Raw genomic sequence first — 18,997 nt, forward strand, 5'->3', positions numbered from 1 at the left:
ACACACACACACATACAATACACACACACGCTCACACACACACAACACACACACCTACACTAGCACACTCCTACAACACAACGATACACACACACACACACACACACCACACACCCCACACACCACACACACACACACACCCACACACACACACACACCACACACACACCACACACAGATAGTTATCAGACATGTACTGCACACAGGATACAGCTTCATGTATGGCAGCAGACTGAGACGTCTAGAAATAAATTGTCCTCGACCTCTATACTTCCTAGGGTATCTCATTATCTCTACCCATGATGCCTCATTATCATTACTTGTCCAGTCAGAGGAAAAGGGCACCGCTGATGAATTTTTCACACTGCTTAATGGGAATGTGTCGCAGAGTTTTGTACCTTGTGCTTGGGGCACGCTGAGTCTGAGATTCGCCCTGTTTCATGATTACTGACTAGGCTAGGACGCTTATCTTCTACCCATGAGTCAGTGACCTTTTAGTAATTTAATATCTTACTATAACATCAGCTGACATGGTTTGGCTGTATTACGTAATCCTGAGGCTAATGCGTTTATAATTTAAGTGAAATTGTGCTTATATGTTGCATATTCCTGAATACATCTGTATTTTGTCAAAGTAATTTTACGCAACGTATAATAAAAAGGCCATGAGCATTCGGTTGTTTGCACTGTACTTAATAAGCACTTAAACAACTAAATTGAAGCATAAGTAGTGGCGAGTCATGATGTCGGTTAACTTATCATTAGCATATTTAATTTCACCAACACAGCACTTATTTAAAATAAATTAACTTTATAGTCTCTTTGCCTGTATTTCGCAGAATGTTAAAGAACACCTGGAGCAAATGCAAGGACTCCAGTTTTCATTGAAACTAAATCATGACTCTTTTGTTAACTAAACGCCAAATTAACCAGAACAAAGATCCAATTGCCTCCTTAAATTACCATATGAGAGGTTGCTGACAGGCAAAGTAGCAATTATTTTTGGTGTTTAATTAAGTTAGCCCAATACCTAATTTATTTAGGTATTTAGCCTAGCAGAGCATTTTACAGATACAGACATGGAAGTATTAGATGTTAACACTTTTTCTTGAGATGCGTTATTAGATAAGAGCACTTATTATACATTTATTTTGGGGAACAACACAGCTTAAATGGTGTTTCAATTGCATAGAAATCAGGATGTATGTTACACTTGTTTTCCTACTTGACATTCACATACTGTACACAGAGGCATCCTGCTGTTACATTTGATTACAAGTCATATATATTTAAAGCCTCAGCTGGAAACCAACCGATTACTGTAAGTTATGCATGTGCAACAGTAATTTCATAAATCACATTTTACACGTGACTGGCCTCTTGTTGTCTCAGACAGCCAGGGGAAGTGACACATTAGCATCCTGTGATTAGCATTATAAAACATCCATCTGTTATAATAATGAGCCCACACACATTGTGATATCATTTATTTGTTGTTAATTTGTTTCTGTGTAGCCGGGAACAGTGAGTGCAATGGACTATGGGCTGGATCGACAAATAGATCCAAACTCAGATGAGGTAACAGGTGAGTCTCTCTGTGACCTGCATGAACATAACTCCTGCCAATCAGCTTATATTCAGTAAGAGGCTTTGATGCATGGATCCAGGTGCAGTAAATAATGTGGCTCTCCTCTTTCCTTTCTATGTCTGCTGTTGCCATCATTTAACTAATCTTACTAATCCTATCTAACTCAAACTAACCCTTCCCCTCTTCTTTTCTTTTCTTTTCTTCTGCAGGACTTTTCTTTGTGATTCAGACTTGTTTTGAGCACTGGTTATGAACACACACACACACACACACACATACACACACACACATACACACACACACACACACACACACACACACACACACACACACACACACACACACACACACACACACACACACACACACACACAACCCCCATGTTTGTACTTTAAACACTACATTCCTTTTCCCTAACCTTGACTCTCACAACCTAAGCACAACACTTAAAGGGGCCCTATTATGCTCTTTTTCAGGTGTTTTGTGGCTCTACTGTGACATGTTTATCTTTTGAAGTCAAAAAGCTCTTTATTTGTCTCATACTGCCTGTGCTGCAGCACCTCTTTTCCCTCTCTGTCTGAAACCAGAGCCCAGTCTGCTCTGATTGGTTAGTTGGCTTTCTCTGTTGTGATTGGTCAACCACTTAGAGACGTCCCGCCCTTTAGCCTATCACTTAGAATGTGTTGGAGCGCTACCCAATAGTCATATTAGGTGGCAGGCTGTTGCAAGCAGCCCCCTTTGTGTTTATACTTTTTTGTCTTTTTACTAATTTATTTTCTTATTTTGGCTTTTTCTTTCACCAATTTATTTTACATTTTTGTTCTGTTTTCTTACATTTTTTGAGACGTTTTATTTTCTACTCCATTTCTAATTATGTGCAATGCCTGGATTTTAATGTTGCTGTGACTAAAACATTTCCCAATTTGGGATCAACAAAGTATATCTTACCTTTATCTTATCTTATAACACACTACAGGAAAGGGAAACCCCAAAAAGCACAATAGGGCCTCTTTAATGTAACAGTATTTTATTAAAAACCTTTTGCAATGTTTCTTTCCTCATCTTCGCAGCAATGTTTTATTTAGGAGTCTATAGAATGTTTGTACACTTTTTGTAAAAGTTAAATGAATTATTATCAATAAATAACGAAGAGAATTACACCAAAAAAAACTTGAACTTAATTCCAACCGTAGTGAGGGAAGTCCATGGATTAAAAAAACTAAACTGTGTTGCTACTATCATCACAGATACATATCTGAAGGAACTCTCGGCAGTCAATTTGCACTGTGGGTTCTGGAGTTGACAAAGAAGAAGAATCAATGAAATAAAAAAGACATACTGCAGATTCTTCTGCCATCGAGTTTCGCTACTTGTTTTTACTTTCCTCAGAGATTCTGACAATGATATTGAGTTATAGGATTGCAAGGCTAAATCAATGGCTTGCCCTTTTAACCATTAAACCAAGTGTCAACTATTTAAAAAGCCCTTTAAAAAAAATGAAACCATGTTCACAAACATTCAAAAAGCCAAATACATTTTTGTAGATTGTGTGTTTCGCGATGACCTGTTTTATGTAACATCTATGTTGTCTTCCCTAGGCAGTTACACCCGACTTCTACGAGAGAATTGTGAGTGGAGATGTATTGACTCTTTCTCTGACATGTTTAACATTTGTCCCGTGAGCCTGTTTCCTCTCCGCTAACAGTTGTGTTAAGCACTAGATCCATAGAGACAGAACTGTTCTCCTGACATGTTTATAGCTGTCATCTCTCCTCCGCCTCACTGTAGATGATCTTTACGCAGCAGTCCATCATGAGGCCCAGAGTGAAGTCATCAGTGTCTATTGGCGCGTAAGCTGCTACTCATATACTAAATCTGTCTGTGACAAGCCCGTCCGTCTCTTTAGATTGATCGCATCTACATTTTTCATTGTCAAAACTACACTGTAGCTATAGTGACTACAAAACCAAATGAATCCTTGAACCAGCCTGATTAGGAACAACAAGGGAGAAGAAGGCAGTGATTCATTAATGCACATTTTGACTTAGAAGTGTCTCTCATCTCTCAGCCTGGTATAAGTGTCACTGTAGCTTTCTGAAACCACATCCATCTCTGTACATTCCCTCCCAGTGGTGCCCAGTGGGAGCAAAATTATAAGAAGCGTGTTTGTGTGTGTTTCAAAATAGCTCTCCACTGACTGACCTGATGAAGAAGATGTAGATCACAGATGATATAGAGACAGAATCTGTGCGTTCAGTGACTTTTTATAGATAGATAGGTACTTTATTGATCCCAAGTTGGGAAATGTTTGCGTTGCAGGAGTTATCATGTTATTATGTTATAGGCGTGTAACAAGCACTTTGTAAATTGGATTATTGGAGACTGTAAAATCCTCAAAATCAGTTGTTTTTAATAATTGAAAATGGCCAGCAGGAGAAAATACATTGTAATAGATAATCATGGAATTTACCGTTGGTGTTCTTCATATCTTTAAGATATTTATTCACATTTGTAAGCAGTGTGTATCTTAAAAAATGGACTCTGATATCCTTAGAGGACAACGTTTCTGTGTAAAAAATAAAACCTGCCACAGAATGAATGATTAATATATATTTTTTAGAGTTCATAAGAGGGATTTTTTTTAAACCAACTGCAGTCTTGATCATAAGTAACAACATTGCATTACATTTTCCGAAATGTTAACCCTTAAAATCCCACTGTAGCTTTTTCTGAAAAATAAAAACAAATACAAAAGTTGAATAACTGGTTTTTATACACGCTATAAATATATAATGCTAGGGATTCTTCTTTTTGTCTTGGGCATTTTAATAATTAGCAAAAACTTTAAAAGGGTTCAGTCATCCTGCTATTCAACAATCAATAAAATCAAGCCCAAAACATACATTTCCTGTGCTGGTTATGCATTTTTCACTTTCTCTGGTCACTAATTTACCTCATAAACGAGCCACATCCCACTCTTGTGCCTTACACACATATTTGGCCAACATTTAGTGGTGTGATCAACAACATTTTTCACCAACACTAGCTCTAATTTACTGTCATGATACATTAAAACACTACATTTCCCTCTGTTCTTGCAGATTGGTGAAATACTGTGCCACCTACAACAACCACGACCCTTTCCTCTCCAATTGTCTTCCCAGCAACCCCTGGATCACCGATGATGTCACGTTCTGGACCTTGAACATGCCCTGGTGAGTCATCTGAGGACCATACGTTATCTATAATCAGAGAACATTTGGAATAACTTGTTAGTTTCCTTTGATTTGATTTGTGATTGTAACAGTGTGGAAATACCAACTAAGATGCGTGTGGAGCGATGGACGTTCAGCTTCGCAGAGCTGCTGTCAGACACCCGAGGACGAGATGACTTCAGACTCTTCCTGAAGAAAGAATTCAGCGGTACAATTTATATTTATTATTGCCATATCCCTGCACTGTAGATACATTTTTGGTCACACAATGTTAATATTTAAACAATTCCAAGGGACTAATATAGTTTTCATTGTTATTGTTTTCTTTTCTGCACCACCTTAGGTGAGAACTTGGCATTCTGGGAAGCTTGCGAAGATCTAAAGTGGGGCAAAGCTGCGTCGATTAAAGAGAAAGCAGAGCATATCTACAAGTAATGTCTTAAATAATTCTCTGTGTAGAATATTTAAGTGATGAGTTTTGATAGAAGTCAACAATCGCACAATAGGCGACTGATAATAATTTTTTACAGTTTTTTATATTAATTATTTGACCATTGTTGGAGATTAAAAGGGATATCTGATCCGCTTTTCAAATCTCCGCGCGTTCCTATGAAGCTGGTTATAATACAGGAAGGAATCCATATCTACAAAGTAACCGTTAACAATAATCTACTTTAATGGCAATATGACAATGCAATACAATCATTACAATACAACATGATATATTACAGTTATATTGTAATGCTTAAGGAGTAATGCCGGCTTACTCCTGCCCTGGTTCGCGTGCTGCGGAGATCCTTCCGCTCGGGCAGCATGTGAAGAGAGGCCGAACGCCAGGGATCCACCGGATATATACGAGAGTAAGAAGGAGGGGTTTGGTGTTAGGTCAGCTGGTCATCTTTTCAGGTCATCTCATTGGGAGACGCAACGCTGGCCAGCAGGAAACCAAACAGGCTCACCTTACAACCAAAAGTCTCAAGCCTGCATACCTACACCTCCCCCACAGAGCAATAAAACCCTGTTTACTCCAACCAGCCCAGAATGTTTATAGCCATTTGTAGTCCTTACATTTATGAAAGGATAAAACAGAGAAATCAATATAAAACACAAACACAGGTATTGTTTGAACAGTATTCACTTGACTGCTACTATTGATAACCACCAGAGAAACCCAAGGGACCTCTCTTAATATCCCAACCACTGTAGCTCGTTCTAAGTTGAATGCAAATCAGGACATGCTCTCACCTTCCCCCATCTTCCTTTGTCCTCAAAAACACATGTCAACAGGCCCCAAATGCAGCTCACAGTTTTACCCAAATTATTCCCATTTTAAGCTTATCCATAGTTTGCTAACATGAATAAATACAAATATAACTCTACAAATCCCCCTTTTATCTCCTTCTCCAGAGATAAACTTAGACAAGGCATTTTGAAATATACCCACGGTCATTCTTTTCTACTGTGTCCGTAAATCCATCTGAAGCTGGTATTTAGAGTACTTGAAACCTTCATGGAGACAGAACACCACTTTCCATGGCAGTGAAGGAACCATGAGGGGGTAGCTGAGTGCTAGAATCATCAGCGCCCCCCCCCCCCCCCCCCGGAGGAATAGCCCACAAGGACAGCTAGGGAGGGGAGATGCAGCTTTCCCTTCACGGGTAGAACTAATCAGAGCGAAGTAGACTCCTCTGCTGCGTCGACAAGTCCCCTGTGCCGTCCTGGCTTGCCGTGTCTTTGTCCCCCCAATCCGCTGACAGCAGCTTCTGGGCTGCCTGCTAGAGAGATGTCTTCCTCCTCCTCGTCCTCCGGCCCGCTGATGGCGGCTTCCGGGTCGATGCTGTAGAGATGTCTCCAGGGTCCTGCTCCTCCAGTCTGCTGCTTCCGAGTAGTCCACGTCTGCCAGGGCCACGTCCGTCCTGATGTCGTCCCCTGGTCCCAGTAGGTGGTTTCCCCGCCGCACACTGGCTCCCGTGGTACGAGCTGTCCCCCTTTTCTCCCAGGCAGACGGCATAAGAGGTCCGCTGGGTCACTCGGTCGGGGTCGGAGAGCCTGGGGTTGAGCCACTTTGTCCTGATGACTTTCAGCCAGACGAACTCTGCTGTCGGCCTCGTGCTTCTCGGGTCCCCCTTTTGGCGCCAGCGACCTGTGTGGAGAAATCTGATACAACTCCCTCAAGCCTACGCTCAGCTGTTTTGACCCACTTGGAGCCTGTTGGTGGGGTGTCTTGAAACAACAGCCGTCTGTAAACAGGTTTTCTAAATTAATTGTAGACCTCCTATCTGCCAGTGCAGCTTCAGAATCTTAATACTTGGATTGTGCCAACTAAATAAGAACCTCAACATCTTTAGGTAAACTAAATAACATATTTCAATAGCTCTGAATTTCTGACAAGCATCCGTGTTTATTTTTAAATGAAATCCTATTTAAAATCTAAATATAATATGAACTGCTAATGTTTCTGGCAAAGAAACACACTAATGTTATGGATTCAAAAACAACCAAAATCACGATGCTAACAAAGTGAATGATTTCCTGGTGATACTGCTTTTACCTGTCAGTGCTTAGATATTATCACGCTGAAAAAATGAATACAGAATTCCAACAAACTGTCATCAAATGTCTTTCTATTATAAATTTAGATGAAATGTATATCCCCATAATGACCTAAACAATAAAGTATATGGCTTTTACTTCTTTACCAGGCTAGTTACATGATGTTGTCTAAATTAAATTCTGTCTCAATACACTACTATGTTTTAGCTTTAACTGTAATATGTTCTTTCTACATTTCAAACCTCAGTTACTCTAATGTCTGTTAAAATATTACAAAATTGTTTCATCATCACAGGTCAACTTCTTCGGTTTCACAGTAGCCCCTTGGCCACTGCTTCTTTGTTACCTGTTATAATTCAAATCAATATTTAGAAACATCTCAACATTCATCAAACAGTATCTTATCCCCAGATATGGAGCAGGTTAATTACATTCAATGCTCAGTTTGAACATCTGGGTTGGGGCGGAAGGTTTCTGTCAATCCTTAAAAGAAAAATTTAAATTGTGAATTTTACAGCCATGTTAACATTTATACATTATACTCACTCCCCCTTTTTACACATGAAATCATGTGTAACAAAACCCTGTAATGGGAGGGGAACAAAAACTGTCAGGTAATTGGTTAGGGACATAACGAACATTATTTTCAATTTGACATCATTATCATTATTTCCACAGTGAACACTTCAGTGAAAAGAAGTGTTAGTCTCCGTCCTTCCGGCCTAAAAGAAACAGAATCTTCAGATTTTAGTTTTACATTTGCAAACCACCAACTCATGTGAGAGGAAAATATCACATGTGCGGTTTCCCCTTTTTGTGGAATTTTTAGGAAACCTCTCGTTTCCCTTGGAGCTCCAAAATAATATGTTAGTCCAAAAACATGCTTGGTTAGTTATTGTTTTAGAATCATGCAGTTACACTGATCACATGCCGGCATACATTCACACTCACACTGTCTGGTTGTCATGTCAAGTTTGGTCAGGTTTCACCCCGGAGTCAGTCATCCACAGTGCCTTGTCAAGTTACACTGTCGGTCAGGGTCAAAGGTCAGTTGGTCTCCGTCTTTTTTGGCCATGTGTCGTGCTCTGCAGAGACTTTGACATTTCAGCATAGGCCAGTATCCTTTGTCTACAAAAATATGTCACGATTTCAACTATAATTTTCAAGATGATTCTCACTTGTCATTGGGACTTCTGCCTCCCACTTTTCCTGAAACTTGGTACAAAACTCACTTCCTTCGAGTACCACTACTACTGCAATCCAATTACACCTAATTAGTATCTATTTCAGAAACTTGTGTACATAACTATTATCTTGAGTCAAAACATTACTAGGATCTGTGTCGCTCTGCATTTCATAGCTCATTATAATTCTGGTCTACTTAAAAAACAATGTTAAAGTCTTTTAGCAGTGTGTGGAACCTTGGGTGTCCGAACATGCAACAATTACTCCCTCCTTTATCAAGGATTTAAAACCGAAGTCTGGTAATAACTATGCCACAATGGTGAAATCAACACTTTAGATTGGAATTTAATATGTGGCTTGGCACTAGCCATTAATACAAACAAAGATTTGTCCTATAGAGTGGTTCCTAAAACTATCCTTTTAATGGTGATCAATATTGTAACCAATGAGATCACTACTTTATTCACACGTGAATAAAAATGTCTTAAAGAATGAATTGTTAACATGATGAAAATATTGAAGAATATGGTTCTACTCTGTCAGTGTGTTTTAGGATGATTATCATTTTACTTTAATAGTTTCCTCTTTACTGCTATTTTTAATTTACCAAATGATTAATAAATCTTTCTGTCTTTACGTATTTATGAAGTTAATTCAAGTTATTTAAATGTGCGTTTTGTGAATAAGTGTGTTTATGTGTAACTCACTCATTCCCGTTCTCCTTTCCTCCTCCCCTGGTTTTCTCAAGCCGTGACCCCGGCCTCCTCACTTCTAATCGACCATGCCAACTCCTCTGATTCTGTCTTCCCTTCAGTCCATCAGCTGTTGAATCCATCCACTGTAACTTTTGTAGGCAGCCATTGGCCCAGTCACATCTGCAGCCCCATCATGCCACTGTTGTTGCACTCCTCCTTTACAGTCTCTCTGCTGTTTTTATGGAGGGCGGATTCTGCTCTCATGTCTATTGTGCCAAATCTCGCGGCGCAGTTTGGAACTTCATGTCCTGTTTGAGGGACCGATGAGAGTTTGCCTCTTTGTCAGCATGCTGGTTTGGTTCTGGATGCCTCAGGTCGTTGTTGGTTCAGCTCTGGTTCTCTGTCTGTACGATGGAGAAGGAGGAGTCTCCTGTTGGGTTAGGTCTCGTTGTCTGCTTGGAGGGTCGGGATCAAAGCCTTTCTAACTCAGAGGGGGAGTCCAGGTCCCGGTACACATTACCTATAAGAAGTCTAGCCCACTGATGTTAAATAAATCCAACCCTTTCCACTCTGTCTCTTTCTAATCATACTATCTGTCTTAGTTGTTAAATGCCATCTAAACAACATAAATAATGTCTACTTATGATATTACAAAAACGCACTCCAAAAATTGTTTCATCCATTGTTACATATCTACCCAACACAACTCCGAAATACTTACATGTTTCCAGCATCACATATTCCACACACTATGAAAGAACATCTCCATATCTTCTCTCATTTTAAATCCCACTGTTACTTCGAACAATAGTAAACCTGCAGAGCACACCAATCGGATCACAGTAATTAAATTTGAATCAAGTGTAGGCCTATGTCTTCTTTCTGAACATTTATTTATATTGTCTAAATTTGCAAACAGTTCGAGTGTAAAATGTGTTTTGCACAATGTATTTACACTCTACAGATTCTTGAGTTTACTCATCTCCTGGGCCCAGGAGTTCAACACTTTTAATCTCAATCAGATCCGATCAGATTTTGAAATCCCATTTTTTGTGATCCTGGATCAGACAAATCGGACACATTTTGTCCCTGGAGTTCAAAGCAATTCAGGATAGGATCAGCCTGATCCAGATTACGACTTTTCAAGATGACTAGATCCTGAATATCAGTGCTTTAATCCTACCAATCGCCATCTAGTGGACATGAAAAATAATACAAGGAAGACAAGAGACCACATTGCAGAGACATCTATTGTCCGCAATTACTTTTGAAAGGTGATGACAGATGATGGACTTTTTTTGTTGAAGATATTTTTTATTTAATCTAAATTACATTTGTGATTGACAATCTTTGTTGTGATACTTTTATGAGCATATACATTTATGTCATCAACATTTGGTTTAAAACAAAATAGGCCACCACAAACGTGAGCAAAAAATGGAAAAATAAAATGTATTTCCCATGAAGGCTAAAAATAGTGTATTATTTCCGTTAACAAACTTTGCCATCTAATTTAAATTGAAACATATTTTAAAATAAATTGTACAGTAAATTTTGCTCTGGTAATCCACTGGAAATCCACCCCTCTGGTGGGATCAGGATAATCCAGTTTTTTGGGATCAAATTGATCCCAAACCTGTGTTGTCGGTTTGAACTACCCGTTTTGAAGATGTGATCCAGATTAAAGCTTGGATTGGATTTCCTGATCTGATCGGATATCAAAGTGATCCTAATCCTGTTTTTTGGTTTTGAACTCCCCAAAATCCAAATCTGATTTGATCAGATAGGGATTAAAAGTTTTGAACTCTTGGCCCCTGGTGCTGTCGTTGTAAAAAATGTTCAATCCCTTATTGTTTTGTACCAGTTTTAGCTCGCAGAAGTTCCAAGGGTGTGATACCCCCTTTCAGCCACTAGATGGCAGCAGCAGAAGTTTCCAGACAAAGGGAAACGCTCTCCCTCGATTTAATATATAACAGACCTCTGGCTTTAAGCTTTTAGCATTGGTCTGTTATTTAAACCCCAGTTTTTAAACGGCGACTCGATCTGATATATCGAGTTTCCAGGTTTTGTCGTGCAGGAATCAAACCTCGCATCCAAACAAACTGCCCCGTCTCCACGCCACTCAGGAATAAACTACCTGCAGATCCACGCCAAACTGCTCTATTTTACGTCACGCAGGACTTTCGTCTACCTGTCGATCAACGTTTACGTTTCGTATATAACTTTCCTAACATAGTAAAATATGCATTGTATATTCCATTTAAACTTTAAAAACACTGTGAAACGCCTACAGACAATCCTAAAGTTTTATCCAATTACAAACAGGCGATTTTCATCGTCTGCTTACCTTATTTGCAGAGTTGCAGAATCCTGCTGATTGTCTGAGATGTTTGAAAGCGTCTGAATTCTTCCCCAGCTTCGTTATATCATCACATCGGGGTCACCATTTTGTTGGAGATTAAAAGGGATATCTGATCCGCTTTTCAAATCTCCGCGCGTTCCTATGAAGCTGGTTATAATACAGGAAGGAATCCATATCTACAAAGTAACCGTTAACAATAATCTACTTTAATGGCAATATGACAATGCAATACAATCATTACAATACAACATGATATATTACAGTTATATTGTAATGCTTAAGGAGTAATGCCGGCTTACTCCTGCCCTGGTTCGCGTGCTGCGGAGATCCTTCCGCTCGGGCAGCATGTGAAGAGAGGCCGAACGCCAGGGATCCACCGGATATATACCAGAGTAAGAAGGAGGGGTTTGGTGTTAGGTCAGCTGGTCATCTTTTCAGGTCATCTCATTGGGAGACGCAACGCTGGCCAGCAGGAAACCAAACAGGCTCACCTTACAACCAAAAGTCTCAAGGCCTGCATACCTACACCTCCCCCACAGAGCAATAAAACCCTGTTTACTCCAACCAGCCCAGAATGTTTATAGCCATTTGTAGTCCTTACATTTATGAAAGGATAAAACAGAGAAATCAATATAAAACACAAACACAGGTATTGTTTGAACAGTATTCACTTAACTGCTACTATTGATAACCACCAGAGAAACCCAAGGGACCTCTCTTAATATCCCAACCACTGTAGCTCGTTCTAAGTTGAATGCAAATCAGGACATGCTCTCACCTTCCCCCATCTTCCTTTGTCCTCAAAAACACATGTCAACAGGCCCCAAATGCAGCTCACAGTTTTACCCAAATTATTCCCATTTTAAGCTTATCCATAGTTTGCTAACATGAATAAATACAAATATAACTCTACACCATCTATGTTTTTTGTAGTTGTTTAATTAGCTCTTTTTACTGCACTGTTAGTGTACAGTTGTATTATTATGCTGCTGTGTTTATTGTATTGTTGGAACTCTGGCACAACAATTTCCTTCGGGATAAAGTCCTATCTTATCTTATCTATCTCTCTTATTCATGATTTCATTCTAATCCATCAATTTTGCGGTTGTGAGGATTTTCAAAATGTTTCAGTTTTATATCATCTTATACTGAATATGTCATTACTTTTTCTTAACAATTCTTTGGAATTGAATTAGCACAAGAACCTCAAAGGTGTATTTCACATGCAGATCTTGAGTGAATGTAGTGGGTTACAGTCCACTGATGCTTGGTTTGTATCTGTTTCTCCCACTTTCCTGATCCCAGAACATTCCTGGCACGAGGTGCACCGCGGTGGATCAACATTGACGGCAAGACCATGGAAGTCACGGTGAAAGGTCTGAAACACCCACACAGATACGTCCTGGACCCCGCCCAAACTCACATCTACATGCTCATGAAGAAGGTCAGGAAACACATCGGTAGTTGGCACGATCGTTCCCAAGATCAGCCAACAAGTAGTCAATGATGATTCATGATGAATTTGTTTGTATTTCCCAGGACTCATACGGCCGGTACCAAAAATCTCCGGTGTTTAAGGATACGGTGAAGAAGGCCATCTGTCCTGATGAGCACCATTTCAGGTAAGTGACCGTTCTTAAAGCAGTTTATTTGGGATAAGATCTTCAAGGCATTATTCTTTTGATGTGATTACCTCGACCGTTTATTCCACTGTACACTTTTTAATTTTACATTCTATTTTCAGCTTATCGTATGTTTTGCGATTTTACACATACATGTATATTTTACATGTATATAGTTGACTTATTTATGCATTTACTGGCAAATTGGTCACTTGCAACATTTCCTTGCACGGTTTTATTTCTGTTATCTAGCACTATATTTGTATTGTATTACGTCTTATATATATTTATGTTGCATTGTTGGAGGAGCCCAGGACTTAAGATTTTCATTGCCAAAACTACACTCTAGCTATAGTGACTAGAAAACCAAATGAATCCTTGAACCAGTCTGATTAGGAACAAAAAGGGAGAAGAAGGCAGTGATTCATTAATGCAAATTATGACTTAGAAGTGTCTCTCATCTCTCAGCCTGGTATAAGTGTCACTGTAGCTTTCTGAAACCACGTCCATCTCTGTACTTTCCCTCCCAGTGGTGCCCAGTTGGAGCAAAATTATAAGAAGCGACGGCCGAGTCTCAGCCCCATCATCCTGCGGCAGATGGAGCAGGAGCAAAGGGCCAAGATGGCCGCCAACATTGACATCACACAGGTCATGAGCAAACTCAGCAAGCAGGGCAAGGAGGCGCCCCCTCGTCCTCCTAAAAAATGAACAATCAGTGATTTTATTAAATTATAAAGAAGTATCATTAAAATAAACACTCCAGGTTCTGAATACTACCGTCTTAGTTTACTCCACCGCTCTTAATGTGTAGTATTTGATGAAAGATACTCTTTTCATTACCTGCTCAAAACAAACAGCAGACAGATGTTGCTGTTGTGTTAGTGCTGCAGAAAGACATTTTCTTCAAGAAAGTACATCATTAAGTTGATTTTCTTTAAAGACCGTTTTAAATATGCAGAATAGAGTAGTTGAAGCACAAATAGTCAACTTTAATAAAGCTTTTTTTAAAGGGTTAGATCACCCAAAATGTCCCACCTAACTATAATGGTATTTCACTACGCACATCGTGAAATAAAAATAAGAGGAGAAAGATTTGTTTACATTTTTCATTTTGAGAAAAATGTCAAAAATAAAGTTAGGCTTTCAGTATATGCTCTTATGCTAGTGGTTGGATTTATTCTCAATATTTCAACTTTATTTTCAACATTTAAGGATGATTCTCAAAATGATATGAATACAAATCTACCTCCTTAATACCCCCCCCTCATGTCCTGTCGTACATATAACCGCTATAAGAGGTTAGATTTGGGGCGACTGTTCCTTTAAACACTCAAATCCTGTTGAGAATTTACTGACATAATTCCATTTAACAGCTATTTTGAGATGTCTTTCCATCTGTTGCATTTCTAGCCATACCAGCTGTAACTGTCTTCTGTCCTGTTGTTTTCTCATATGTCATATTATCCATCCCCACTCATGTATTATATCACTCACTTCTGTACTTACAATATGTTTTCTCTGTCATCAGTCATGAGCTAATAAAACATTCACAAACCACCTCATGTTTATCTGTTTGTCTTCATAAACTGTTTCATATAATTTCTCTGTCCTATTGGTTTTGACCTATTCTGAACATCATGATGTTTAAGTAAGTATAACACTTGCTGTAAGTTTCCCAAAATGCCATTTATTCTCTGTCTGACTTGTGTCTGTTGCCCTTTGACCTCACAGCTGTGCCTCTTCACCACTCCCGTCCCCCACCTCGCTGTCTACTCCGGCTTCACTGACTACCCCACTGCCACCGCCTCACCCTCCCTCACCTTCCTGGCCCACACCCCGGCCTGTCCATCCCCCATCAGCGTGGCCCTGGACAGCACCTCGGTGTCTGAGCGGCAGGTGGAGGAAGCAGAGGGTGACGGGAACCCTGCGGCTCGAGCCCCGGTGGGTGGAAATGTGTCCAAGTCTCGCATGGCTCTGTCCCTGCGTCGCCTGCTGAAGGGCGGCTGCACCCCCGCCACCATGTTCGCCAGCCTGTCGCCCAAATGTCACTTAGCAGCCGGGACAAGTAGCCGCATCCAGCCCATCAGCCCGGACCAACCCAGCCAGGCTCCACCCCGACGGATTGGAAAGTGAGTGTGAGACAAAAAGTTGCACCTATAATACTGTGCACTCAGATATTTGATTAACTCTACAACACTATTAAAATGTGAGGATTTATCTTATATTTTAACTTCAGTAGTGCCATGAGTAGGCTATTTTACATATTTTAAACCAGTAATACCACACTGTTAAAATAAAATGTTCTGAATTAAAGGGTTATTTCAAGTAAATGTACAGTTTAAAAGGGTTTGCATCAAATTATACAGTGACCCATTTTAGATGAATGTATTTTACTTTTACGGATCAAAAGAATGTTGCATTAATGTGTTCATCACTTGGTAAAGATGGAGCTGAATGTAATGACCTTATACTGCAGTGTAGCTAACCTTTAATAATATAACATAACTTATTAGATCTGCAAAGTAAATAACGCTCCCAGGCAAATGTAGTGCAAAGTTTGCCTCTGAAAAGTAGTTGAGTTTACTTTACTCAAGTAAAGTCCAAGTAACTATTAGTGGAATCTACTTTCCACTTATAGTTCAATTGTCCATTGACTTTCTTAAAATTAGGTAGTAGAAGGTCTACAAATTCTACACAGTTTATCTAATGTGAAAGTAAACACCCTCAAATTAAAGCTAAATGTTTGCACTTCAACGTCATACTCATTTTAACATATGAAATGTAATGGTCTGGAGTGCATCTAATACTTTCTGCCTGCAGTGTATTTGAACTGAAAATGGATATCAGACGTGTCTTACAAAGTCCTTTCTGCACCCTGCACAGTTTTTTCCAGATTAAAGTGGATATTCCCCCAGAGTGCCGTATCTACCCCATAGAGTCAGAGGACGAGGAAGAGGAGAGCCGGGCGGCCTTTCGGGGGGGAGTGGGAGCCAAAGAGATCATCTGCCCCTGGGAGAGCCTCACTACACAGAACGGGACGGGCTAGTCGGCTGCATTTACACAGGAATAAAAAAAGGGTTATTTTAATTAGTTTGAGCAGGCAGATTTTGCCCATGCTCTGACAGAGATAACAGATCTCAAACAGGACATGAAGTGGTTAAATCCCTGTGTAAATGTGGCCACATAATCACCGCCAGGCCACAACATAAACACCAAACAACATGACACAAACGGCCAATCCTGGAAACTAGAGATTGTTGTTTAGACTGAGCACAAACCTACTGTGTCCAAGATGAAACTCCTTAAAGGCAACCTAGTGTTGGTTTCTAGCGTTAAACACATACTGCCTGTAGCCCTGAAAGGACCCAGTGTAATGTTTGCCTCAGAATAATCCTTTACTCCAATGCCCGCACTTTTAGAACAATCACCATATTCATATATCCCCAATTTATGAGAAAATACAGTGTTTTCAGTTGTTTACCATATTAGTTTTTCCTCCAGTGCAACCCTTTCCCTTTAAGATAAGCTTGACTACCCATCATAAAAGGCTGAGATTTTAATTTTTTATTTGATTGTGTATTACTTTTGCCAAGGAGCTTATATATTTCAGTTTGGTTTGGTTTGTCAGCATGATTACAGAAAACAACTGGTCCGATATTCATGAAACTCGGTGGAAGTGTAGCATGTAGCAAGGAAAACCCATTACAATTTGGAGCGGATCCAAATTAAGGGACAGATTCAGAAGTTATTTTTCGCTTTCGTTAACATTGCGATATATCATAGCCTTGAGAGACGTCTGCGCTCTTCAGGTGCCCATCGAAATATTTATTTTACTCCTCAATTATACAGGTTATTGGTGTCCTATCGCATGGCAGAGGAAGTTGTGATCAACTATATTTTGGCACATTTGTTGTTTGGAAATAGCATCTTACAAGCCAACAGACAGATAAGTGTTGGTTACTCAACATGTGTTTTTGGTGGAGTATTTCTTTAAATATAGCCTTATTGACACCAACCCTTTCTGATGTGAGCACCGGCTGAGCCAGATTTAAAGGTTGGACCCTTAGTATTGTGAGGTGGAGCTCGACTAGAGGACAACAGGGTGTACACACATCCACAAGTGATGGACTCTTGAGCTTTAGCTTTCACATTCAAACCTCATTCTGTATTTATTAACAAACAGTAGCCCGACAGCAGCCTTATCCTTGCATGTACACAGATATTTAGGCCTAAAGATACAAAATATAAATGAGAAGAAATATTATTTTTGTGATTGCCAAGAACCATGAATAAATGTTATATAATACAGATAATATGATGTTTACATCTTGTAGGCAGACACATTTGATTCTGCCTGTCCACATGCCTGCTAACAATTGAATAATGATCTTTGAAGTAGAGAAGTGTTTTTGTGCTGCTCAATAGATTTAGATGCTTCGTCCACATTTTACTTACCTCTTACACACATTATGTGAAAATAAATAGATGCAGTTCAGGTTAAAATAAGAGCACATGAACAGACCGTCTGCATGTTGCTTTTTTGTTACTGTAATGGGGGCTGGGTAAGAGTTTTGTATTTAGCTTCACTAATGTTTTGTAGCTGTTGTATGCTGTGCACTACTCTGAGCGAGGTTTTGGTATTTTCTCACATATCTCCTTTGAGGGGGATACAGTACAATGTGAATTTACTGTCAGAATGTATTATCTTTACAATGTTTACAGATGCAAGAATGTGAAAAGTACCTTTAATTTGTTGTATTTGATTTGTACATTCCACAGCTTGTGTGAAGTGCCTAAATAAAAGTCTTAACAAAAAAGGCTCACCTTCTTAATTAGATGCTGCCATAAAGTATCCATCCATCCATCCATCTTCTTCCGCTTATCCGTGGTCGGGTCGCGGGGGTAGCAGTTCCAGCAGAGAGCCCCAAACTTTCTTTTCCCTGGCGACATCAAGTATCTACATACAATAAAAAAGTAACATTTTCCAGCATATCTATATGGAAGAATACTTTTGATTTTATTTTGTTTTCAGGTTCTTAAATCTTCTGAGCTAAGTCACAGCTAAGTCACACCTAACAGTTTACCATAGAGGGACTATTTATTTGATAGAAAGTGTTTGCAATAAAATACATTTGACGCAACATTTGCAATCAATTTGAAACTATTCACAAACTGCTCTGCTAATCAATAATAACTCATGCAATACAACCCTTTGTTTATCTGATGTGCAATAACATTCTTCTTCATCCTCAGTATTTAGTGATGATAGTGGATGGCCACAAGGTGGCAAAATAACAACAGGGATGGAATAAGGCAACAGTTACATTACTATACAAGCTGCTGCAGGGAATACAAAATGCAGGTGCATTACTTCACTGAAACCTAAAATATTAAATCCGAGACAATCAGTGTTTTAAATGGATCAAAAAGGTTTTCTTACTTATAATTTAAATATTCTTAACCAGAGGCAGAAACAAATTTGAGGAAAATCTGGAATCTGATCCCCTGACATCTAATTTCCACATAAACCTAACCAAGGTCAATATTTTTGGTAAGTATGAGCAGGACAGTACTGCTCCAATATCCAAAAGGTAGTGCTGCAGAATACATTAAAACATAAAAAACATGTGCTTGTAATAAACATTAGTTATGCCTACACCAAGGTTACTGATCTGAGGACGGAGCATAGCTTTGATCTCTCTCTCTGTGTGTGTGTGTTTGTTTGTGCAGAACCATCCAATTTCTATTTCGCAATACCCACACAGGGACATCGACAC

The 18,997-nt window shown here is 39.4% G+C and overlaps 1 protein-coding gene across 1 annotated transcript in view; it reads left to right on the forward strand.

Moving 5' to 3' along the window:
• rgs9b (regulator of G protein signaling 9b) overlaps window positions 1–18,039 on the forward strand; it is a gene marked incomplete in the record, with an annotated part of 20,853 nt that extends 2,814 nt beyond the window's left edge. Inside the window, 11 exon segments of the mRNA XM_034213691.1 lie at window positions 1,516–1,578; window positions 3,187–3,216; window positions 3,377–3,438; window positions 4,690–4,803; window positions 4,896–5,011; window positions 5,147–5,234; window positions 12,904–13,042; window positions 13,138–13,220; window positions 13,751–13,868; window positions 14,952–15,349; window positions 16,104–18,039. Coding sequence (XP_034069582.1) covers window positions 1,516–1,578; window positions 3,187–3,216; window positions 3,377–3,438; window positions 4,690–4,803; window positions 4,896–5,011; window positions 5,147–5,234; window positions 12,904–13,042; window positions 13,138–13,220; window positions 13,751–13,868; window positions 14,952–15,349; window positions 16,104–16,266 — 1,374 coding nt within the window.
• Between the last annotated feature and the right edge of the window lie 958 nt (window positions 18,040–18,997).

The sequence above is a fragment of the Gymnodraco acuticeps genome, unplaced genomic scaffold, assembly GCF_902827175.1.
Source record: "Gymnodraco acuticeps unplaced genomic scaffold, fGymAcu1.1, whole genome shotgun sequence".
Classification (NCBI taxonomy): domain Eukaryota; kingdom Metazoa; phylum Chordata; class Actinopteri; order Perciformes; family Bathydraconidae; genus Gymnodraco; species Gymnodraco acuticeps.